The 26,800-nt window shown below is 41.9% G+C and overlaps 1 protein-coding gene across 1 annotated transcript in view; it reads left to right on the top strand.

The window, feature by feature from the left end:
- CNTNAP5 (contactin associated protein family member 5) overlaps window positions 1-26,800 on the top strand; it is an 865,111-nt gene that overhangs the window by 681,399 nt on the left and 156,912 nt on the right. The window contains 4 exon segments of the mRNA XM_081095918.1: window positions 300-451; window positions 453-457; window positions 22,863-22,990; window positions 23,166-23,336. Of these exon segments, the coding sequence (XP_080952044.1) occupies window positions 300-451; window positions 453-457; window positions 22,863-22,990; window positions 23,166-23,336 (456 nt within the window).

Below are 26,800 nucleotides of genomic sequence, written 5' to 3'. Positions count from 1 at the left end.
AGAGAGAAGGAAGGAAGGAAGGAAGGAAGGAAGGAAGGAAGGAAGGAAGGAAGGAGAGAGGAGAGGAAAGAAGAGAGAGAGGAGAGAGAGGAGAGGAGAGGAGAGGAGAGGAGAGGAGAGAGAGGAGAGGAGAGGAGAAGAGAGAGAGAAGAGAGAGAAGAGAAGAGAAGAGAAGAGAAGAGAAGAGAAGAGAAGAGAAGGATATGCATATTCTTCATGACATTTTTATCTGTGTTTGTGACTCCTGATGTGTCATTTCTGGCTTGCTCACCCGAGTTTTGAAATACTTTGTCTTTCAGATGGAGTTCCCTTTACCTGGTGGATGGGCCGATCAAAGGAAAGGCACCCTTACTGGGGAGGCGCTCCTCCCGGGGTTCAGCAATGTGAATGTGGCCTGGATGAGATTTGCCTGGACATTCGGTACTTTTGCAACTGTGATGCTGACAAGGAATGAATGGTAATGAGATCATGACCTTTCTGCAGGTGTGGGGGAATTACATCAATTCATGCCTAACATTTTCCCCAAGAGACAAGGACATAGATGAGAAATTCAATATATACTTGGGCTTCCTAATGACTGTGATAGTTTTTAACTTTGAAAATTACCAGTTCTAGTTCTTTTAGGGGTATTGCTGAGGTTTGTGATATAAAGCACATGGTCCTATCATCTCCTCTTTATATTCTGAACATTCTATTTTAATCAAAATAATGAAATGTGATATTTAGTTTTGTGATTTATTCAGTGTTTCTATAATATCTTTGGAGGAGGGTGAAAGAAGATAGGGATTGCAATTATATAGATAGGGTTTTCATTCTCCCATTTCCCCACTATCTTAGTTACCGGCTAGGTCTATTACTGCCAATACAAATAAAGCAAAGGAAATTTATATTTATTGAGCATCTATTTAATCGCTCAACAACATATTAATTCCTTATAATTTTCTCACTTAGCACAGAAAGTTGAGGAATGTGAATTGCAGAGAAGTTAAATAATGCTCCCAAGGTCACACACACACGCTATTAAGGGTCAGATGCAGAATTTGCACTCAGGTATGGCTAGCTGAGGTCAGAGTCTCTCTTATTGTCTTACAACAAGTTACCTTTGCCAAATAAAGGTTAGTTTTTCGTTCATAATATGCCCATAATATCTACTTTCCTTTATTCTTCAGATGAACTGTTTGTTTTCCACTGTGTTGATTATGAAAAAATGCACAGAAACTTCCAAATCCACTTTTGTTTTGACTGAATTTAAAGCACTCTTCGGGTTTAGCTTTAAATTTCACTTGTTTTATCAGACACTGCTCAATATAATTAGCTATTGCCATGTCAAGCTGCTTTCAATCCAGTGAAAATTTAAGTACTTTTCCTTCACTGTTAAGCAGCAGGGACTGTTTCAAATGAAATTTAAGGTTGAATCAAAACCTCAGTTCTTCAAGGAGAGGAGCAAACATTTGTTTCCATCAGGTTCTGCTAGATCAGTGATGGCGAACCTTTTGAGCTCGGCATGTCAGCATTTTGTAAAACCCTAATTTAACTCTGGTGCCATATCACATATAGAAATTTTTTGATATTTGAAACCATAGTAAAACAAAGACTTATATTTTTGATATTTATTTTATATATTTAAATGCCATTTAACAAAGAAAGATCAACCAAAAAAATGAGTTCATGTGTCACCTCTGACACGCGTGTCATAGGTTCGCCATCACTGTGCTATTTGAACCGCCTCTTCAGAATGCTGTAGGGCTGCCAGGACCTCAAGCCAAGATGCCTGGGTGCCTTCTCCAACCTGGAATCCTGACTGGGTTAATTCAGGTGAAGTTGACTGGAGGTAGGATGGGCAACTTATTTGGGCCCCACTTTACCCTGCAGTGGCTTCTATCACAGCAGCACAGATTCCTGCAAATCAACTGTAAATGGTGACTCTGCTAATACTTTGTCACTCAAGACCTACTCCTGTGCAGTAAATCTCACTCATAGTCAGCTGAACAGATGGATTTAGAATACCTTTGGGGAGAAAGTATTACAAAATGGCATCTCCACGCTTGAGAGCTATGTGTGAAAGGGTTGGATGGGAGTGTTGTCAGGAAAACAGATTTAAAATCCTCTGTAACAAGAAGCTTAAATTCACTCATTTTTTATTCTCTAATTCCCATTCTGTATGGATAACATTAGAAGTGTATAGATTTAAAATCTTGAATGGAAACGTCTTTACTTCATTTTGTATAATCAGAAAAGTTGCTAAGGGAATTAGAATATAAATAATTATTGAAAGGGAAGTGCTCTAATTACCTTCAACTCTCACTCTGTTTTTGTTTGAATTCTTGATCTTCACTCACTGTTTCATTCCCTACTGTGTAGCCTTTTCATACTGATACAGTCCTTCCCCGCTGCCTTTATGCCTTTCCTTTCTAGGGACCTACTGGCCAGGGCTGAGCTTAGTTTCCTGAACACTGGGAGGCAGTGTTGGGAAGTTATACCACATCACTTGAAAGTGGAAGATTAGACCATCTTGTTGAAATGCCTCCACACTCTCTTCTCCAGAAGTTTCCACTGATCATCTCTTGTACTCAGATTTGAGGTCCTCCTTTGACTTGTTCACTAGTTTAATACCCTTTGGACCCCTTATCTGTTGACTTAACTTCATCATCTAGGTTTTGCTCATAACTCTTCAAAATGTCTTTTCCCTAAACTCTGGATCCATCAATACCTCTATCAATACCAAGGTTACAGCATATATCATAACTCTTTCCATGTTTTATAGAGTCAAGGAAAAAGCCCCATCATCTACTACTTTCTGTGGCAAAGATCTCTGAGAGAGAACCAGAATTTGATTTTAGGTATAGGTTTTGATCAACAACCAACTTACCAAGGATCAAGAAAAGTGATCTAAACTTCTATTTGTAAAGTAAAAAGTGATCTAAACTTCCCTCATGGGGACATGCTGTGCATTTCAGGAAAAAAATCTAGGTGAGATCTGGAAGTTTCTTCTATCATTGCACCGAGGGGATGGAGGTTGAGATTCTGATTTAATTCTTCTGGTTTTCATTCATTATCCTTGGACAAGACATAGTTTGTCATAAATGATTCCACGAAATGATTTGTTACAGAGCAATTGTGTATACTACTCTCTCTTACATTTGCCACATGTTTACTGAGTTTCTGCTCTGCGCCAGCCAAGCAGTTCTCTGTGCAGAGAAAGCAAGAGCATGATGATCTCTACCCTTGAGGAAAGTGTCGCAAAGTGGAAAATAAAAAGCTAGTTACTGAGCAATAAATGGACCAGTGTGATGAATTTGGTAATAAAAAGAAGCACAGTTGTTCCCATACCTGGGGTGGATATGGGCTGGGATAATTAGATTTCATGGAAAAGTGATAGTTATATTTTGAAGGATCAGAGTTAGCTAAAGATAGTTTAGTACACGGTGGTGGAACCTCCATGTGCTCAGACAGGGAAACATGAAATAATATGAAAAGTACTACTTGCTCCAAACACAAGTAAATTGATGTGTATTTGTTTGTTTGTTTTCCCCAGTTCTTATTTGGGAAACTTACAAAAAATGAAGGCAGGGAAGAAAGTTGAATCCAAAACATGATGTTCCTCGTATGTGAAATAGCAATGAAATAACAATGAGACACATTCAGATGTGAAACATGGAACAGACTTCTGGAAATGTATTTATTTTTCATCTATTCAACTTTATTATTCATAGCAGAATGGGAAGTGCAAAAACTGACACAATTGTGAAATAGTTAATCATGTTATTTAACATTTTTTCAACCTCATTCTTGGATAACATGTGGACAAGCTGGTTTTCCATTTCTTCATTTTTTTTTTCCAGATAATCATGTGCCTTTAAATATCACTGGCATTCTGCGTGATCCTAAGAAACCTCAAATATATTTACCTTTTAAATTTTCTCAAGTTCTTGCTTTCGGTAAAGTTAATCAGAAATCTGATTTGGGCTATTATAGCATCTAATAGACAGAAGTTTAATATATTACAACTCCTAAGTAATGTTGTCATTTAAAAATGTTACCTATCATATTCTGAATTATTCTTATTATTTAATACTAGAGGCCTGTTGCACGAAGAGATTCATGCAATAGGCCTTCCCTTCTCCTGGCTGCCGGCACCGGTTTTCCTCCGGCACCCGGGACCCAGGCCTTCGCTCTGGCTGGAGCCACCTTCCATCTTCCGTCTTCACGGCCCCAGTCGGAGCCGCCTTCCATCTTCCGACTTCACTGCTCCGCTTGCCTTCAGTCTTTGCTCCGCCACTTGGAGCGTACATATGCAAATTAACCACCATCTTTGTTGGCGGTTAATTTGCATATCACACTGATTAGCCAATGGGAGGCATAGAGAAGGTACGGTCAATTACCCTGTTTGTCTATTATTAGATAGGATATCCCATGTCTCCTATAATAATCCCCCAAATTCTTGAGGTTTGTTTATTTTTTCCCCCAGAAAAGGACGCTGAGGCTCTGAGATAGTGACTTGCGTGAGGTCACATGATTGGAAGGGTAGTGTTGGGCTCCAGCTGAATTCAAGGGTCTCTTGTTGACTGCATCAAAGGAGCTGCTAAGTTGGGATTTTGAGCCATGGCCAGTAAGGATGCCAGGGAGACCTCTCTCAGGGCTTCTCAAGTCAGGCCATGGCAGCCTATGTCTTTCTTTCTGCTGTCAGGCTGTTCAGGGAGCCTCACCCATCTTCCAAGTCTCTAGTAATTGATAATACTTTATTCTGGTTTAATAAACATGCATAACTGAATAAATAAGTTGCTGCCATATATATATATTTAATTTAAATATATTTTTATTTATTTCAGAGAGGAAGGGAGAGGGAGAGAGAGATAGAAACATCAATGCTGAGAGAGACTCATTGACTGGCTGCCTGCTACACAACCCCCACTGGGGATTGAGCCCACAATCCAGGCACATGCCCTTGGCTGGAATCAAACCCAGGATCCCTCAGTCTGCAGGTCAATGCTCTGTCCACTGAGCCCAACTAACCAAGGCATATATTTTAATGACACCCAAGTAAATGATGAAAATGCGTGTGTTGTGAGGGTGAAAGTGTGGAGCTCATAGCATGGAGATGGGTAAAGAGAGAGAAAAACAGTCTCCCAATGAACACCGAAAACACACTTTTTTCCTCAAAGGGAAAACCTAGCTAGACCTCTAAATCAGTGTACCATGAGTCACTTTTCCAGGGGTTTTTATCCCAGCCAAAGAATTAAGCAGGGAGGAAAAATTGAGAAAACTTATAACAAATAACAATTTCATAACCAATGATTGTTTGCAAAGGAACTTCTCTTCAATTTAGTGATTCAATCTATAGTCATTTTCCATATTGGGTGATTTCTGATTCAGCCCCTTCAGAGTGATGGACTGCTTGGAGTAGGAAAGAAAGTGGTTGATAGATTTCAGCCTAGAGATAGAACAGGCAAGTGTCAGACTGTGTGGGACATACAAATTCAGACATCCAGCCAGAGAGATTCAATGGAGGATTGTAGATGAATACGAAGGATGATAGTACGCTGATACAGAGGATGGTTCTTCAAGGGGACAAAGAATGATTGCAGATGAAAATGAAGGAAGATAGTAGAGGAATACAGAAGATGTTGTACAGAGATACAGAGGGCGGTTCTCCAGGGATACAGAGGATGGCTCTATACAGGGATACAATGGATGATTGTAGGTGCACATGCAGGATGGTAGTACGGTGATAGAGAGGGTGATTCTACAGGGATAGATAGAGAATGGTTGTACAGGGATAAAGAGGATGTTTGGGGTGACAAATTGGAAGGCCCAGGTACATGTTCCAAAGTGTGCCTCTTGGGGATGGGCCAAATAGGGAGTTTTCTCACCCAAACCTCCCAGTAGTACTAAAGTGAAGCTCTCTTAATAGCCAAACTTTCTTTTATTTATTTATAAGAATATACAGACATATTTATTTAAACTTTAGCACCTTAGTTCTTTGCCTTTTGTTCTTCCTACCCCTTTGTATAAAGTGATATGGCTTAAAACAGGAATATAAATGGTATAAGGTTTAAATTCTGATAAAGGGTTTAAACATTTTGCTGTGGATTGCTTTTCTCCTGGCTACCAAATAGTAGTTATAAGTGATTGTTATTCTCCAAATGTTTCCTTTCTATAAATTTGACTTCCACATTTATCATTGGTAAACTCATGTCTAATCCAGAATCAGGACCTTGACTTCACAAAGGCCTTTTATCCCCTTCCCATGAGATTTAATGAGACAGTGCCTTTAGGCCAGCGGTTCTCAACCTGTGGGTGGCGACCCCTTTGGCAGTTGAACGACCCTTTCACAGGGGTCGCCTAAGACCATCCTGCATATGAGATATTTACATTATGATTTATAACAGTAGCAACATTACAGTTATGAAGTAGCAACGAAAATAATTTTATGGTTGGGTCACAACATGAGGAACTGTATTTAAGGGCCAGAAGGTTGAGAACCACTGCTTTAGGAGGATGTTGCTGGATATGTCCAAAGGGTTAAGGGCTTTGCTGTTTCCTTACATAGGCTCTTATATATAATTGACAGATAACTGATGTAATGGCAGCTTCAGTCTACACCTTTAATTATTTCCTATACATATAAAAAGGAGTCTTTCATAGCTGTTTTGTTTTTTATAAAAAACATGTTTTAAATTGTTGATATTAGTTATTTTCCTAATAGACGATCAAAAGGTGGCATCTATATATAAGCCTAAGTGACCAGCTGACCGGCTGGTAGCTATGACACACACTCACCACCAGGGGGAATATGCTCAATGCAGGAGCAGAAACCACAGGCATGGAAACATGGAACATGAATCTACATGGCATGTAGAGCTCTTCGACTTATAAAAGCATTCCTATGCATATAATCTTAAATATATATTTATTTATTTAATATATATATATATTTATATATTTTATACTATATATGTTTATATTTATTTATATATATGTTTATATATTAAATATATACATATATATATTTCAGAGAGAGGGAGAGAGAGAGATAGAAACATCAATAATGGCAGGGAATCATTAATCGGCTGTCACCTGCACACCCCACACTGGGGATTGAGCCTGCAACCTAGGCATGTGTCCTTTCCAGGAATCAAACTGGGACCTCCTGATTTATACCTGCCAGCCTGGCATCATATAGGCTCTTATTGATTCTCATTTGATTCTTTGAGATTTGCAGACTCAGCGCAGTGAGGGTATCTCTCACTTGGTAAAATCCTAGATGGGTGAGGAATTCTGAATCCTAAGAGAAAGGAAAGAAAAAGATAGAGCCTCAGGACACACTGAGGCTCTATCTCATTACAAAACAGTATTATACAATATCTGCTTTTGAATTGTACTATACATAAATCTGTGTAGGAGCTATTTCACTCTTTATTGAATCTTGCAAGTGCCTTTACTCCAACCTGGTAGGAATTATGTTTTTACTCATTTAGTCCCAGAATTTCTGCATGCATCTAGCAGTATATTTAGGGCCAGCACCTTGTGTTGAAGAAAATGTGCTTGGCATAGAGTAGTTCTTTCATGCTTTAACTGTTAAATGAATTTAATGAAAAAATAATAAATAGGGTTATTTCCTTTCTCCCCATACTCTCTTCCTGGTCAAATACACCCTCTACTTGGTAGTCTGCTTTTTATTCATTAAATTTTCACTTCAAGTGTATATCCTGAGGCAATGTGGTACTGGCTCGATTACACTAATGATCCCATGACTGGATTCAGATTGTCTTTAGACAGAATATCTGTGGTGTATCTGATTAGAGATAATAAAAGGCATTGTACACAGTCAAGAAAAGAAGAAACAATGCTAAAATGAGGAATAGGAACTTATAACCAGAGTTTGATAATGCAAAACCAGCATATCACATCATTTTCTTATATCATTCTAGATAGATTAAATGGTTGATATTTTGCTGAGGATAGAATTAAGGAGTTTGCTTATGTGATTGTTTTTTATTTAATGACTAGAAGCCTGGTGCATGGATTCATGCACTGTGGGATCCCTCAGCCTGGTGTGCGGGGATCAGGCCAAAACTGGCTCTCCGACATCCCCCAAGGGGTCCCGCATTGCAAGCGGGCCAGTTTTAGCCCATTATCTGTAGGCTAGGCCTAAGGACCTCACCGGTGCAGGCCTCTAGTATGAATATAAGATCTTTTGGTAATCTCTTCCTGCCCTCCCCCCTCCTCCCTCTCCTCTGAGATTCATCATTCTGTTCCATGTTTCCATGCCTGTGGTTTCTGCTCCTGCATTGAGTGTCTTCCCCCTGGTGGTGAGTGTGTGTCATAGCTACCAGCTGGTCAGCTGGTCACTTAGGCATATATATATATATATATATATATATATATATATGCCACCTTTTGATCATCGATTAGGAAAATATCAACAATTTAAAACATATTGTTTATAGAAAACAAAACATAGCTATGAAAGACTCCTTTTTATATGTATAGGAAATAATTAAAGGTGTAGACTGAAGCTGCCATTACATCAGTTATCTGTCAAGCTATAAAATCATACTTTCTCTAAATTATCTGCAGATTAACATTATTTGGATAATTGTAAAATGTTGAGTATTAGAAATAGAACTCAAAGTCAATATTAATATTAAAAGGTGCATTTATGTAGTATATTTATACAACATTTTGGTTTGGACTATTATCATCTACACTAATAAAAGAGGAAAATGGTAATTGGCGTACGGCGATACCTTTTTCATTGGCTAATCAGGGCTATATGCAAATTAACTGCCAACTAAGATTGGCAGTTAACTGCCAACAAGATGGCGGCTAATTTGCATATGTAGGCACAATGCAGGGAGGCGAAAGGGAAAGCAGGAAGAAGCCCCCTGCCACTGACAGTGATCGGAAACCCAGAGGGGAGCTAAGAGCTGGGAGGCAGGGCAAAGGTGGCCCTGGGGCCGCCTTTGCCCTGCCCCCCAGCCATGATCGGAGAATCAGGCACTTTTGCCGCCCTGGCCAGTAATAGCAGGAAGTAGGGGTGGAGCCAGCGATGGGAGCTGGGCACGGTCGAAGCTGGCAGTCCCAGGAGCTAGGGGTCCCTTGCCTGGGCCTAAAGCGAAGCCCACAATCGCGGCGCCCCCCGCTGCCACTGCAGGTCCCCGCTGCCTGGGCCAGACGCCTAGGCCAGAGGCATTAGGCCTGGGCAGGGGCGGAGCCTGCAACCGCGGGGAGCTGGGGGTCCCCTGCCCAGGACTGACACCTCTGCCGGAGGCCTCAGGTCTGGTCAAGGGGCCGATCCGGTGATTGGTGATCGGAGGGTGATGAGGGTCAACTCCTCTGGCCGAAGCATCAGGCCTGGGTGGGGGGCAGAGCCGGGGATTGGGGGGATATGATGGTCCCCTTGCCCAGGCCTGAAGCCTGGGTCAGAGGCATCAGGCTTGGGCGGGGGGTGGAGCAAGCGATCAGAGGGAGATGGGGGTCCCCTGCCCAGGCATGATTCCTGGGCCAGAGGCCTCAGGCCTGGGCGGGGGCCAGAGCCAGTGATCGGGGGAGATGGGGGTCCCCTGTCCAAGCCTGACACCTCTGGCCGAGGCATCAGGCCTGGGCAAGGGGCCGATCAGGCGATCGGAGGGTGATGGGGGTCAACGCCTGGGGGCTCCCAGTATGTGAGAGGGGGCAGGCTGGGCTGAGGGACACTCTCCCCCCCACACACACCCAGTGCATGAATTTCATGCACCGGGCCCCTAGTATACTATAATATTATTATTCAACTTAAAATAAATATGACTTTAGCTTCTATTTGAATCTCCCTACTTAATACTAAGTATATGGCATTACTCACCCGGCAATAGCAAACCTCTACAAGCATGCTTACAATTGTCAATTTTGATGCAATCAATTTAGGTGTTTATATTTAATAGTGCATAGAGGCAATACTTTGTATGTGTTTTTATTTTAGGAGTCTTTTTTTTTAACAAGGAGGTGCATTATACATATATATCATATACTTACTAGAGGCCTGATACACGAAATTTGTGAAAGAGTAGGGCTTCCTTCCTCCAGCTGCTGGCACTGGCTTCCCTCTGGCACCAGGGACCTGGGCTTCCCTCGCAGCCCCAGCTTGGTCTGGAAGATTGTCTGGAAGGACATCTAGTCTAATTAGCATATTATGCTTTTATTGTTATAGATTGTAAAATTTAAGTATTTTAGATTATTTAATTTAAAAAGTTGCCCTGACCACATGGCTCAGTTGGTTAGACCAGTGGTCGCCAAACTGCAGCTTGCGAGTCGCATGTGGTTCTTTGGCCCCTTGAGTGTGGTTCTTCCTAAGCCTTAGGAGTACCCTAATTAAGTTAATAACAATGTACCCACCTATATAGTGTAAGTTTTAAAAATTTGGCTCTCAAAAGAAATTTCAATCGTTGTCCTGTTGATATTTGGCTCTGTTGACTAATGAGTTTGCCGACCACTGGGTCAGACCATCATTCCAATATGCCAAGATTGCAGGTTTCATCCTGGGTCAGGGCTCATACAAGACACAACCAGTGAATGATTACATAAATGGAACAACAAGCTGATGCCTCTCTCTCTCTCTCTTTCTCTCTCTCTCTTTCTCTCTCTCTCTTTCTCTTTCTCAAATATATATATATATATATATATATATATATATATATATATATATATATATATTTTATAAAAGAAGCAGTCCCTCATCACCACTTGGAATCCCTCACTTCTGCCACATGTGTGAAATCTTGCACACAGATATAATAGTTTAGCATGTAGAGCTCTTCTACTTATAAAAGCATTCCTATGCATATACAATATTAACCTGTAAGTTTATTCATTTTTACTAAATGTGACATTATATTAAACATATTACTCTGCAACTCACTTTTTTTCCACATAAAATATGTCTTGGGGAGCTTTTATTTGGCATAATTAAATAATCTTGAAAATGAGTGCATCCTTTTCATTTCAATGGCTAAAAGGTTCCCCATAGCATAGCTATATCATTATTTATTTTACCATTCCTTTGCAATAGACCTTAGGTTAGTTGTGATTTTTCACAATTAAAAAGGACAGTCAAGCCGAAACCGGTTTGGCTCAGTGGATAGAGAGTAGGCCTGCGGACTGAAGGGTCCCAGGTTCAATTCTGATCAAGGGCATGTACCTGGGTTGCGGGCATATCCCCAGTGGGAGATGTGCAGGAGACAGCTGATCGATGTTTCTCTCTCATCGATGTTTCTAACTCTCTATCTCTCTCCCTTCCTCTCTGTAAAAAATCAATAAAATATATATTTAAAAAAAAAAGAACAGTCAATTAACATTTTTGAATCTTGATTTATACTTTTTTTCCACTTTGAAAATTGTTATTTCTATTGTAAAGATTCCTTGTTTGGAATTGCTAAATTATCCACTTGCGCTCTTTGATAGATGTGTCCAAATTGCTGAAGGGACTTAGGACTTTGTACAGACCCCAGGGAAATCTGTTCAGAAGGGGCTGCCCTGACTCTGGGTGAAAGGGTCTCTTCCCACAGAGATAGGCAGAGGATGACATTAGTCACAACCTCTATTTGCTCAGAGCTTGCTGGAACCCTTAGCAGGTGAAGCCAGCGCTGACAGAGGCCTGGTGCTGCGGAGTTCCTCATTTTCTCTCTCTGCCTTTGTCATTTGTACTGTGCTTGGCGCTACATCCAAGGTCCACAGCAACACTTAGCTAACTGCACACACATGCTGGTGTCTGCCTTCTTCCAAAGCGCAGAGTCTTCATCACTGGGAAGGAGAGAGAGGAGGAAGAGGAGCAAGCGCAGGAGAAAAAGGGGGAGACATGCTTCTATCTTCTTTGCAAATATGCTGTATAGGCTTTTAGTGCAAACACTGTGAATTGATGCATGTAATATATTTAGAACTCACACAATTGAATTCATATTTAGAAGTCACAGTGCGTTTTGCTGGATGCACCCTCATTGTCTGTAGGTAACATGTAATTTATTCCAAGTAATGTTTTATCATGTAATGGGATGGTCACGTCCTGGATTTGCCACTTATTAACTATAGATTCTAAATCACTTAGCCACTCTGAGCTTCAGGTTCTTATTTTATAAAAAAAATAAATTAAATTATCTCTGGGGAGTACTGGCTGAGTTTGCAATAATTTACACAATTTATTTGGCCCTCAAAACGTGTTAGCCATCATTTCTATTAATCTTTCTAATTTTACAGTATCTTAAATAAACTGTAAAAGGCCACCTTTATTTACAGAAGTTAAACTAATTTCTATGAAATGTATATAAACATACCTACACTAGCACAAGATAATCAAACTAGCATACACGAACAGTCAAAGATATCACTCAGCCAATAAACTCTAGCCGGCCCCTCTCCCCGAAACAGGGCTGCCCTCTGCAAATTCCCCAGTAAAATCACCATATAAATGATGGGCGGCCTGCACTAGAAACCAGCCAGGAGATTGCTTGCAAGTGTGGAACCGGAGAGTGTGTGGACTCCCGAACTCCTGTCAAGGTGACGCTGTGTAATCTTAGGGAACACAGGCCTGGGAAATGATTGCAAATGGGTAAACTGAAGCCTGATCAATTGCACTGTATCTTGGGTGAAGAAAACTTGTGTGAATGGAAGGGGCATGGTCAGCCTGAGACCCAGGAGAACAGCTCACGGGCTCAGGGCCTGGTGCTGGTAAACTGTCCTGAGAAGATGGAGACTAAAGGTGGGAAATGGCAGCTTTCGCTCAGCTCATAGGTGAGCTGTTCTCTGTGGGAGCAGTACTAGGCCAGGGGGACAGGAGAGCCTGGTGGTTTCAGCAAAGGCTCTGCCATTCATACCCTGGCCTCTCCACTTGCAAATGATTTACCCTGAGAAGTTCGGTCACCTCTCTGAACCTCAGTGTCCTCTCCTGTACAGGCAGGTAATGACTATCACATCATCAGGGGGTTGATCTGAGGATTCAATAAGATAAGCTGTAAAACTCTATCTTGATGTTTACATGGGCAGGAAAAGGCAGCTCCTACGCTCAGCTCCAGTGATGTGAGGTCCGTGGCTGCATCCCAAAGCCATCAGCAGATTCTAAAAATAGAGGCCCCACACTCCTGCAGTGCCTCTAACTTATGGATCATTTTCTTTAGAATGAACTTCTCTTCTCTTCTAATTGTCTTGTAAAAGACAATTATGGTTTTAAATAATGTTTTATTCACTCTATTATGTTAAGTATTTTGGAATTTGAACCCTACTTATAAAAAACAGAGACCTCTTCAAAGGCTTTAAGCTATGAAAAAATGAATTCTATAAGCTTTGCCTCTGTAAGCATGTTTCTGGAAACACTGTGGAGAAGAATAAGAATTGAGATTAAAAGCAGGTAGCCAGGTTAGGTAACCAGACCAAGGCCCAGGATGAGACTCTGAGGCCTCCAAATAAAACTGAGGCCAGGGGTTCTTTTTAAATCCAAAATTTATAAAGAACTCAAGCAACTCAACATTAGAAAAACAAATAATCCAATTAAAAACTGGGCAGAGGACCTGTATAGACACGTTTCCAAAGAGGACACACAGATGGCCAATAGAAATGAAAAGATGCTAGTCACTAATCATCAGAGAGATGAAAATTAAAACCACAATGAGAAATCATCGCACATCTGTCAGAGTGGCTGTCATCAATAAATTAGCAAACGAGTGCTCATGGGGATGTGGAGAAAAGGGAATCCTCATGCACTGTGGGTGGGAATGCAGACTGGTGAAACCACTGTGGAAAACAGTGTGAAGTTTCATCAAAAAATTAAAAATAAACTGCCATTTTTAGGAATATATTTGAGGAAACATCAAACACTGATTCAAACAAATATGTACACCCCTATGTTCATTGCAGCTGTATTCACAATAGCCAAGATCTGAAAGCAGCCCAAGTGCCCATCAGTAGATGAGTGGCTTAAAAAACTCTGGTACATTTACAAGGGAATACTATTCAGTCACAAAATATAAGGAAATTTTATCTTTTGCAGCAGCATGGATGGACTTAGAAGGTATTAAGCTAAGTGAAATAAGCCAGTCAGAGAAAGACAAATACCATTTGACTTAATTTATATGTGGAATCTCATGAACAAAATAAACAAAGAATAGAAACTGAGTTATAGATACAGAGAACAGACTGACAGCTGTCAGATGGGGGGAGGGCTGGGGAAGCTGGGTGAAATAGGCAAAGGGGTTAAGCAAGCAAGCAAACAAACAAACAAAAAAACTCATTCACATAGATAAACAGTATGGTGATTACCAGAAGGAATATGGGTTAGAAGGAACTGGAAGACAGTAAACAGGTATTAATGGTGATGGGAGGAGACTAGACTTTGGATGGTGAACACAATTCAATATACAAATTATGTGTTATAGAGTTGTACACCATGGCTCAGTAGTTCAGTTAGAATATTGTCCTGATACACCAAATTTGTGGGTTAGAGTCCCGATCCCCCGATTGGGGTACATACATGAACCAACCAATGAATGCATGAATGAGTGGAACATCTCTCTCTCTCTCCCACCCCTACTCCCATTCCCGCCTTCCTCTCTAAAATCCATCAATGGCTAAAAATAAAAATAAGTATGAAACCTATATAATTTTATTCATCAATGTAACCCAAATAAATTCAATTTAAAAAAAGAGAGAGGGGAAAAACAAACAAACAGACAAAAATAAACCAAGGCCAAGGGGATGAAGAAAGGGCAGTTGAGCTGAGAGACATAAAGAAAGTGAGATGGATGGAAGTCGTTGATCAAGAATAAGTGAGGAGCCCGGCCGATGACTCAGTTGTTTGGAGCAGTGTTCTATACAACAAAAGGTTGAGGGTTTGATTCCCAGTCAATTAATATACCTATGTGCCTGTTTGATACCTGGGTAGGCAGACAACGAACCCATGTTTCTCTCTCACATCAATGTTCTGCTCTTTCTCTCTCTTCCTTTCTCTCTCAAAAAAATCCATAAAATATATTCTTGGGTGACAGAAAAAAAGTGAGGAAAATGTAAGAGGTAAAGACCTGCATGGGTACAGAATTAGCAACTGGGGGCACAGGGCCAGGTTACTCACAGAATTGAGTAACACAGACAAGCAGGATAGCCAATCCCTGGGAAAAGCAGCAAGTGGAGCAGGTTAGGGCATAATAGTTAGAAATGGCTTCTGTTGACATCTAAGGGAAAGCTTAGTAGGCAGTTGAAAAATATATATTCATGGAAAGAAAACATTCGTGTGTAATAGGAAAGATGGAAACACTGTGAAATGCTGTACCAAAGTGGAGTAAGTTAGAGGTTGACATATTTCATGGAAATTAGCAATTCAGTGAGAGCAATTTCTATAGAGTGAAGGGAGAGAAGACTGACTGGTCCTTGAGGGAGGAAAATGGAGAGCACACTGATCTGGGAGAATGTGGGCAGTGCCATGAAGAGCTTCCACAGCACCTCTGAATGTTCCTTCTTTCATTTTCCAAACACCTCCTAAATCTTCATCGTGGTAATATTTCATGATCAACTATAGACTCATAAAATCTTGAAGCCATTTTAATTCCTTAAAAATCAAGAAACATTGGGTAAACTTTGGTTGTATCCTATATAATAAAAGCCTAATATGCTAAGTGTCCAGTCATTTAGTCATCAGTTCAAATAATCAAAGCATAATATGCTAATGATATGCTAAGGCTGCTCAACTGCTTGCTATGAGGTGCAATGAGCACCAGGGGACAGACAGTCGACCGATAGACCAATCAGGACTGAGCAAGATGGGCTAGACACACCCTGGAGCCCTCCTAGTCCCTCCCCAGCTGGCCAACCTCCTGTGTCCCTCCCTGGCCCCGATTGTGCACCAGTGGGGTCCCTCGGCCTGGCCTGTGCCCTCTTGCAATCTGGGACCCCTTGGGGGATGTCAGAGAGCCAGTTTCGGCCTGATCCCGCAGGCCAGGCTGAGGGACCCCACTGGTGCACGAATTTGTGCACCAGGTCTCTAGTTTATATATAAGACCTAATTTTGCATTCTCATGTCTACTTGAGATGAGCTCTACAGTTTCAAGTTTCTAAAGTGTTTATAGAAGAAATGTAATTTCTGAAATGTTTAAATTTCTGCCAGAATCATCTTGTTTTACTAGGAACTGAAAACAAGATTCCAGCTCTGGTTTGGCCAGTGTGGGGCATAGCTGAGCAGATACTCCCTCAGGTGTGGAATTTATATGAACACAGTAAATGCTGGCTTGTTGTGTTTTTTTGTTTGTTTGTTTGTTTGTTTGTTTTGTTTTGGTCAGCCAAGTGACACTTCAGCTCATTTTGAACTTCTTGTCATTTAATCCCATAGTTCTCTTTTATCTGGAAATCCTTAGCAGGAAGACAAAAGGGAAATAATTACCTTAGGCAAATTTAGGATAGAATTATTGGCAAGTATAACATGGTCCTTTAGACTTGCAGTGTTGCTTGTGGGCATCTTGCTGCTAATTTTGCTTTTGAAGCCATAGGCAATGAGGGACATGTGTCACCCACTTAAGGGAGGTGTGCAGAGTGTCTTGAGACTAATCTACTCAGACTCACACAAGGGCTTCAAAGGGAGTTGAACTCTGAAGTCTTTTTCATAAATTTCTGTTTTTCTATCCTATACATAATTTTTTATTTATTACGTTTGAGTGACTGAAATAGAAGATATAAAAAGGAAAAAACAACTCTTTATAGACTCAGTCACCCAAATGACTCCTCCAAGAAGCTTACAGAGCAGCAGTTCACTAACAGCTCTCCCTCTCTCTCTCTCTCTCTCTCTCTCTCTCTCTCTCTCTCTCTCTCTATATATATATATATATATATATATATATATATATATATATATGGTTAAGCAACCATCTGACCAGTAGCTATGATGTCTAATGACTGCCAGGGGGCAGACGCTCAATGCAGGAGCTGCTGAGCTGCGGTGACTTGGCAGCAGCGGTTCTCAGGTGATGCACCCTGGGAACCAAAGAGGAGGGAGCCTGATTCAGGGTGCATCACCCAAGAACCTCCCTCTTGCAAACTGGGACCCCTTGGAGGATGTTGGAGAGCTGGTTTTGGCCCAATCCCCACAGGCCCGGCAAAGGGACCCCACCTGCCAGAGGGACCCCACTCACTCCACAGATGCCCTTCGAGCCACCGTGCCACCCCAGGTGTGGCCTGTAGGGAGGGACATGGGAGGTTGGCTCTAGGGTGTGTCCGGTCCATCTGCCCAGTCCCGCCCTGCTGGCCACCTTCTAATTAATTTCCTTTCAATGTGCATGAATCCATGCACTGGGGCCCTAGTTGCTTGATAAAAGCAAGTGGGAGCATGTGACGTCTCATCATACATTAACGATACACTGATGAAAGAGAGGCCCCTGCTGTGTATGCAGCTCTGAATTTGGTAAAATCTCAAGATTCAGACTCTAAACTGAGAAGAGACCACATTTGCCGGGAGCCGGTCCATGCTTGCTGTTTCAAGGGACCTGGCATATATGGCATACTGTTCTTAATATGTTTGCTCACCTTCTTGGCACTATGCGTTTTAACCAAGGTCGCCTCTCTGAGAAAGGTTGTTTCCCCAAGTAGGGATTTTCCCCTGAAGTTAGGGAGGGAATAAAATCCCTTAACTAAGTGCCAGGCGGGTAATTAATCACTTTAACTACGAATAATCATGCTTAAGCTACATAATCTTTACTCCCTGGAATGGAGATAAGAAACGCCCTAACCTTTGTAATAGAGATGGATAGGATTGGAATCAACTGGTATAAATACAGTTGAAACAAGACAACAGCACACAGAACTTAGGAGACAGAAAGAAGGCAGCACCTACACAGAACCTACAGACAGAAGAATTTCGCTGGAGAGAACATGGCAAAAGATCCTGGACTGAACCTGACTACAGAAATTGGCAAGAGAACCTGACTAGAACCTGGTGACTGAGCTTGGCTGGAGAACCTGGACAGAACCTGGCTGGAGAACCTAGCGAGGGAACATGGCTACAGAACCTGGCTGGAGAATCTGGAGAACCTGGCTGGAGAACCTAGCAAGAGACCATGGACACAGAACCTGGCTGGAGATCCTAAGCAGAACCTCTCTGGAGATCAAGACCAGAACTTGGCTGGAGATCCTGGCGAGGCTGCTGATCAACTGAACGCTGTCTGCGTGTCATTCCCTCTTCGCCGACTCCATCCACGCCTTTGGGGACCCCTGGACCTGCTGGGGTTGGACCCCAGCATCTGGCGCCCGAACAGGGACCCCTAGGTAAGCGCCCCACACTCGGGACGGATCGGACTCCACCGTAGGAAGAGGGTGGATAGTCTTCGCCGACTCCGTCCACACCTTTGGGAACTCCTGGAACAGGATTCCCCTAGGTAAGGCCCTCCCCCCCATTGAGAACCCCACACTCGGGATGGATAGGACTCCACCAGGGTACTGCAGACCCCCCTACAGAGGATAAGTAGGTTAAGAAGGTGGACAGTACAGAACTCAGATTGAGAAGATGTGCCATACTGAGTCCAAAGAAAGAAGACTCTGTATTGATTCTTAGATTGAGAAGATGTGCCATACTGAGTCTAAAGAAATAAGACTCTGTATTGATCTTTTAACACATATGCTTGCTAGCAGAGGAATTAAGGTTACTCCCAGTCAGATGGAACATTTTATACAAGAAATATGTCCATGCTTTTCTGAGGAAGGAAAGGTGCCGGAAAGGTAAATGTAGAGGCATGGGAGAAGGTAGGCCCAAGGAGCCTTATCCTTAACCCCACTGCAGCCTTTCCACCCCAGGAAAGTGCAGGATTGGCAAGCTCTACCTGGGGTGACAGATCAGGACTCAGGTAATAGCGGAAAGCGCCAATCCTACTCGTAAAATGGATACAAGAGAGCATTTCGGGTTTTTCTTTTTAATGCCCGCTTTTAAAAAAATAAAAAAGGGGGAATTTGCCGGGAGCCGGTCCATGCTTGCTGTTTCAAGGGACCTGGCATATATGGCATACTGTTCTTAATATGTTTGCTCACCTTCTTGGCACTATGCGTTTTAACCAAGGTCGCCTCTCTGAGAAAGGTTGTTTCCCCAAGTAGGGATTTTCCCCTGAAGTTAGGGAGGGAATAAAATCCCTTAACTAAGTGCCAGGCGGGTAATTAATCACTTTAACTACGAATAATCATGCTTAAGCTACATAATCTTTACTCCCTGGAATGGAAATAAGAAACGCCCTAACCTTTGTAATAGAGATGGATAGGATTGGAATCAACTGGTATAAATACAGTTGAAACAAGACAACAGCACACAGAACTTAGGAGACAGAAAGAAGACAGCACCTACACAGAACCTACAGACAGAAGAACTTCGCTGGAGAGAACATGGCAAAAGATCCTGGACTGAACCTGACTACAGAAATTGGCAAGAGAACCTGACTAGAACCTGGTGACTGAGCTTGGCTGGAGAACCTGGACAGAACCTGGCTGGAGAACCTAGCAAGGGAACATGGCTACAGAACCTGGCTGGAGAATCTGGAGAACCTGGCTGGAGAACCTAGCAAGAGACCATGGACACAGAACCTGGCTGGAGATCCTAAGCAGAACCTCTGTGGAGATCGAGACCAGAACTTGGCTGGAGATCCTGGCGAGGCTGCTGATCAACTGAACGCTGTCTGCGTGTCATTCCCTCTTCGCCGACTCCATCCACGCCTTTGGGGACCCCTGGACCTGCTGGGGTTGGACCCCAGCACACATTGACTAATTCAGGGCCATACTTTTGCTCCTGAGAATATTTTTCCAATTCTTTTTCTTAAAGTATATATTTTTATCAGGTCATGTGTGTTTGTTGAGACCCACATTCCTTGTGCCCTTAAGGCCTCCATAAGCTGGAATCTGTAGCTGGTCTGCTCCTTTATCTTTCAGCAACAGGGGACTTGTTTTCTTATTTTCCTTTAAAAATTGTATTTCACATTTTAATTTCAAACTTTGCAGGGAATTTCATCAACTATTTGAGTCCCTACTATGTAATAGTTAGTGTGTTAGTTGACATCATACAAGGAGTGTGTTGAGGATCATTGATTCAGCCCATGCCAGTCTGAATCAAATGACAATGCTTTTCCATTACAACACAGCCACTTATGTACTTATAACGTATGTAAGTACCCTGTCTCCTTAGGGAGAGCCTCCTATATTCCAAACAAAGACAAAGTCTCTAAAGTGTTTACTCAAATAAAACTGGTTCAAAAAAAACAGTTAATGTGTAGGAAGGCGAATCTACAGCTATAGACTCGCTGCTTATCAATAGGCACCACCATAATTTGTATCATTTTCTTGCTATTAAAATCCACTACCACCACCCACCCTCCAGATATTCTACCTATTAATGCTTTCAAAGGTGTGAATCATATGTGTCACTCATGAATTAAATCCAATCTTATTATCAATGTGACCCTAAGAGTATGAATAAATATTCAAAGTCCTTTCGATGCCTAGGTTGTCTGTCAGCTGAACATATTTCTCACATGGGTTTTATTGGTCAGTGCAGTGTGGGTTCCTACCACACTATGGTTTTAAAATTTTTAAGTTAATTTCCAAGATTTAAAAATTGATAATTTTTGCATTTATATTCATGAATAGCATAATTACCTTTTTACTAATGGATGTCACTGCCTCCTTTAAGACAGGACACCTACTTTCTACCAGTCTTCTTATCTCTCTTTTTCTCCCTCTTTTTCCCCTGACAGTGAAGCTGTGTGTCAGGTTTCATTTAGCATCTAACACAAAGCCATTTTTATTCCTTGTCTGGTCCTTGTAGGCATTTGACTGTGGATCTGTTTCTATCTGATTAAACAACTTTGGAGAATAGTTACATTTACTTACATGTTTATTTTAGTTTTATGGTCAAAATTGTTTTTGGTAATGTGCATTGCATCATCAAACCTAATGAGTGCCTTTTCTCTTTTATTTGGAAAATATTTTTATTCTTAGAGTGCTATTTGCATATCCCAATATTTTGACACAAAGACATCAAATGGATGTAGGCAAGAGGACAGTGTGTAAGGGAGGCAGTGGTTAGCTTTAATGAATTTACCATTTCACCTTAAAACTAAAATGGAGAGAAACAAATCATATAGAAATACAGAACAATTTGAGAGAGGATGTGAGTTTGGTCTATCTACTTTGACGGCTTGCAATTTGCTTTGAAATCTCTTACTGAAAAGATATCAGAATGTGAAGACTCAAAATTTATCCTGTGTCCAAGTAGCATTCAGAGATGCACTTTCAAATAGAAACAGAAGTCTTAGTTCAGATGAAAATTAGTGTTACTACTCCCATTGTTCAGCATTTCCCATAAATCAGACACCATGCTAAGTGACTATATAGTCTCATATAATCCCCTCTATAACTCTGTGATATAGAATATATATCCATTTTAAAGCTGAGGATACTGGGAAATCTCAGAAATATAGTGGTTTGCCCAAGCTAACACAGCTATAATCTCAGGTAGGGCCTGAGATTCCAGAACAAATCTGTCTATTTCTAAAGCTCTATCCTCAAAAATCACTTGTCACACTATTTGTTCCTTGTTATGTTTCCCAAATTATTAATCTGGAATATTAGTTTGTTATCTCTAAACTCAGAGCTGCAAATGATATTGAAATATAATGTTGGTTTTGAGTGTTTTGTGACTTCTTTGTGGATATGGAGAGAGAACCAATATGAATCTGCACCTTCATGCTCTTGTTATCAACTGGCTGCATCAAGTACCTCATCCTGAACACTGGAGCAGGTCACTATGCCTTCGAGTTCCTATTGCCAGCAAGATGACCAACCCTGCATTTAACTGAGGCTGTTCATGAGATGTCTGCCCACTTGTGTGTAGTTCTCAGACTGCCTCATATGATTCAGTTCTGCTCAGATTAACAATAGATTTATGACATACTTGTCAAATTATACTTGGGATATATACCAAGTATATGACTACGCCCCTGTCCCTTCTGTCGTGTGACCTTAGACAAGTTTCCTAATATATCCAAGACTTAGTTTCCTCATTGCTAAGCAGGAAAAATTGCACCACCTGCCATAGGGGTGTTGTGTGGGAAAAATAAACTTATTCCTTAGCATATTGCTGGCTCAAAATATTTATTAATTCAATATCAGTTTCTTACCTACATTTTGTTTTTATTTTCAGTTAAATGGTATGTTCTCATCAGTAGTCCAGAAACACAACTTACAAAGAGAAAAAAAATAATCAACAGCTTAGCCCTATTATTTTAAAATTATTTTTCGTCATAGGGTGATTAGTCAGTTCCCTACTTGCATGGTTAACAAAGATAAAGCCAGAGTCTCTAACAACCAACATCCTTAAAACACAGAACAATAGGAAGAGCAGCAAAATGAAGAGTGGCTGCAAAGACTTGCCTGTACGTAGAGTTAAAAGGTGACAGAAGCATCCTAAGCTGTTTGACACTGTTGTGGCTGAAACAAGTCCCTGGAGTGATTCATGTGGGATTTGTGATGCCCATTTCAAGTGAGCTCTGGAGACGGGCAGTCTCTTTATGGAGAGAGGCGGTATTTCATGTTCTCAGCATTGCACTGGGCAGGTGTGTGCTCTCAGCCACGGCAAGCAGAAGCAAGCTCTGGAAGGACTTAGGGAAAATGTAAAATCTGCTTGTTTGGGGAAGCTGGCCATAGGTTTTGCAATTGGCATTCTAGCCTCTCACACATGTTTAGGAGATGAAAGGCCCTCTGTTACCCTCCTCCCTGTCCCATCCTGCTGCAACTACCCAAGTCACCTTTAAAAAGAGGAGCCTTGAAAAAGAGTCCCTAGGTTATCCACGTTTTCTCCTCTTTTGTCTTACATTTATGTTTTTCAGGACAAATGATACTGGTTTTCTTTCCTTCAAAGACCACTTGCCTGTCACTCAGATAGTTATCACTGATACCAACAGATCAAACTCAGAAGCTGCTTGGAGAATTGGTCCCTTGCGTTGCTATGGCGACCGTGAGTACTAATGAAAGAAGCTTTCCTTTTGCACTACATAAGCACAGGATGCCCAAAATTCCCCCCTTCCCTTTCCCTGCAGTTCCCCAGGCTTCAGAGTTATCATACACTTGCCCAGCTCTCTGTACCCCATTTCGGACCAGTCAAGCATGCTCAAGGCTTTTCTTACTTGCAGGACACTTCTGGAATGCAGTCTCCTTTAATACAGAAGCCTCCTACCTCCACTTTCCTACCTTCCATGCGGAATTCAGTGCTGACATTTCCTTCTATTTTAAAACCACGGCTCTCTCTGGAGTGTTCCTAGAAAACCTTGGCATTACAGACTTCATCCGCCTTGAAATAAGCTGTAAGTTCCCTCCTTTATGAATTACTAATGTAATTGGTCAGCAGGAGAAACTTCAGTCTTACCTTTGCCACTGAGTGCCTGTTTGTATCACAAAATTAATCTCACTGGACATCTGCAAAATGAGCAGTGACAATTTCTAGTTCCTTCTAAGGCTTTTTGCATTATTATTATTACCTATCAGTATTTAATCAGTCATTCTCTCACCACGTTACTGCATCACCCAAATGTTCATGGCTACCTATGGCAGCGTTCTTGATCTGATCCATGGGTATTTCTTACCTGTGACTTAAGCTTCCAAACCACAGATGTGTTCATGACAGTTTCCATGGAAAGCTAAAGTGTTGTTATTATGCCTTCCATTCATAACTGGGGCCCACTTTTTTTGTTGTACTTTTGCTCTGAAAGTAATTTCCTCACTTATGTTCCACCACTAGGATTGTGTCACTACCCCATGAGATCCCCACTGTTCCTCTCCCATTGCACCATGAACCTGGGTGTATCTAGTGCATTTGATGACAATACATATCATTTTTAACATCCTATCTCCTATATACAAGTTATATTTAGAAATAATTATAAAGTTAAATGAAAAATAATAGAATTCAGATGGCAAGATGTTCTATTATGAAAATTTAATATGTAATCTTGTCAATAAAATAATGCAATACAGAAAAAGACAATATAATAGATAAATACTTTCCACTTGCATTAATTACTTTTTAGAAAAAAGAAAAGATCATACCTACTTATTGGTTTGTCTAGTAACAATAATAACATTAAAATTTCTGTTCCTTAGACCTTAATTCTACAAATTTATTAATGACTTCATAAAAAATATTTTAAAAAACTATAATCAGGTGTATCTACCTATTTTCTCTCAGATTTATCAAAAAGGTACGCTTTATGAATTTTGAATTAATTGTTTTTCACATGGGTAATTAATAACAGGATAAATGTCAGGAACTGTTTTAGACATAAGGATAAGGTTGGCACAGATTCATAAAAATTCCATTTTATAATAAATTTTAAAAATTGCAGTCCTTCCCATGTAATTTTTTCAGAATTAAATCTAATAACTTCAAATATCTCTGCAATAAATAAAATAATCTACTAAAATATTTTTATCAGAAAATTCATCAAAGATTGTTATTCTATTTGGTAAAAATCTAAGAGTTGCTGGGGATTTGGAACTGCTTGAGCTCTCTCTGTGTGCAGTTTGTGTCTGCAACCTCTGTGATACTACATGTGTGTTTCAGCAGATTTGAGTTAAACAATATTAGCACAGTAATTATAAAAGTGAAAACTCAGAACTTGAGTCCTTACCCTTAAAAATAAATACATACAGGGTGTAACAAAAGAAGGTTTACAGTTGTGAGAATGTGGAACAGTTTATTCTTGTGTTATTATTTATTAACTAGAGGCCCGGTGCACAAAAATTTGTGCACTCAGGGGGGAGGGGGGGTCCCTCAGCCCGGCCTGTGCCCTCTCGCAGTCTGGGACCCCTCGGGAGATAACAACCTGCTGGCTTAGGCCTGCTCCCGGGTGGCAGAGGGCAGGCCCAATCCCTAGGTGCAGCCCCTGGTCGGGCTCAGAGCAGGGCCGATTGGGGAGTTGGGGTGCCACCCCGTCATGCACAGAGCAGGGCAGATTGGGAGGTTGCGATGCCACCCTTAGTCATGCTCAGGGTAGGGCCAATTGGGGGGTTGGGGCACCGCCCCCTGTCACACTCAAGGCAGGGTCGATGGGGAGGTTGTGGCACCACCCCCTGTCACACACAGAGCAGGGCCCATCAGGGGGTTGGGCACCGCCCTCTATCACCCACAGAACAGGGCCGATCAGGGGGTTGGGGCGCCGCCACTCTCACACTCAGGGCAGGGCCGATGGGGAGGTTATGGCTCTACCCCATAACACACAGAGCAGGGCCCGTGGGGGGCGGGGGGGAGCTCCCCCCTATCAGGCACAGAGCAGGGCTGCTCAGGGGGTTGGGGCCCTGCCCCCTGTCACACACAGAGCCGCAGGGCGATCAGGGGGTTTGGGCGCTGCCCCCTGTCACACACAGAGCCGCAGGGTGATCAGGGGGTTTGGGCGCTGCCCCCTGTCACGCTGATCCCGGTGCCGGGAGGCATATATACCCTTTTACTATGTAGGGTAGAGGCCTGGTGCATGGGTGGGGCAGGCTGGTTTGCCCTGAAGGGTGTCCTGGATCAGGGTGGGGGTCCCCACTGGGGTGCCTGGCCAGTCTGGGTGAGGGGCTGAGGGCTGTTTTCAGGCTGGGAGTGACTGAAGTTCCCAACCGCTCCTTTTTTCTTTTTTTTTTTATTCTGGGCCAGCTTTACCTTGAGGCTTGGCTCCAGCTCTTAGGCCTCCATGTGGCTGAAAGTAGGTTTCTGTCCTTTGCTTACAATGTTGCGAATCTGCTGGCTAAAGTCCGGCGGTATTTGTTACAATGTTTCTTAAACTGCCCGCTCAGAGGCCTGCAGCCACAGGCGGGTAATGTTGGTTTCCTCCAACGATCCTCCTTCACTGAGGCAAGCAAGCCTCATGTTAGTTTCAAGCTGCCTGGCTGCTGGCCGCCATCTTGGCTGACAGTTAATTTGCATATCTTGCTGATTAGCCAATGAAAAGGGTAGCGGTCGTACGCCAATTACCATGTTTCTCTTTTATTAGTGTAGATTAGAGGCCCGGTGGGTGAAATTTGTGGAGTGGATGGGAGTTCCCTCAGCCGGGCCTGCACTTTCTTGCAGTCCAGGAGCCCTCAGGGGATGTCTGACTCCTACACCGCCACTGCGCTAGCCAGCTGTGAGCCCAGCTTCTGGCTCCCCCTGTGGGAGTGCATTGACCACCAGAGGGCAGCTCCTGTGTTGAGTGTCTGCCCCCTGGTGGTCAATGCACATCATAGCAACAGGTGGCTCTGCTGTTTAGTCAATTTGCATACTAGCCTTTTATTATATAGGACTATTGTATTATTTTTCATATGGACAACTGTAAACCTACCTTTGCTTCACCCTGTGTATTTGAGTCTGCATGTTCAGGAGTCACCAGTGGATCTGGCATTCTCTGTATTAATTTCCCTTTTGCACATAATATTTTTTAAATAGTAAGTAATAAAAAGTGCTCTTTGAGGTTTACATGCACATGATTAAAAATGATACTAACATTAGCACTGGATAGAACTTAAACAAAAAATATTTTTTTTTTGTTAGAAAACTGTGTTATCATTTATGTTTAGAATCACTGGTGTATGGCAATGATGAAAAACAGATCTACTTTCAGCTGTGTGGGCTAGTTTTCCGATTTGCTGCACTCAGGGTACCCCTTTATTTCTCATGCGTAGGTGGACTGCTCACACAGTCTTGCCCATATTGTACCCATAACCATGGAGACCCATGCGTGTTATTATGAGGCTCATTTATCTGTGTCTAAATGGATGTGTTCTGTAGCTTGATTGAGGCAATTGACCATAT

The sequence above is a fragment of the Myotis nattereri genome, assembly GCF_964212035.1.
Source record: "Myotis nattereri genome assembly, chromosome: 7".
NCBI classification, from domain to species: Eukaryota; Metazoa; Chordata; class Mammalia; order Chiroptera; family Vespertilionidae; genus Myotis; species Myotis nattereri.
The sequence above is the reverse complement of the archived record's forward strand: the minus strand, read 5'-3'. Positions and strand labels throughout refer to the sequence as shown.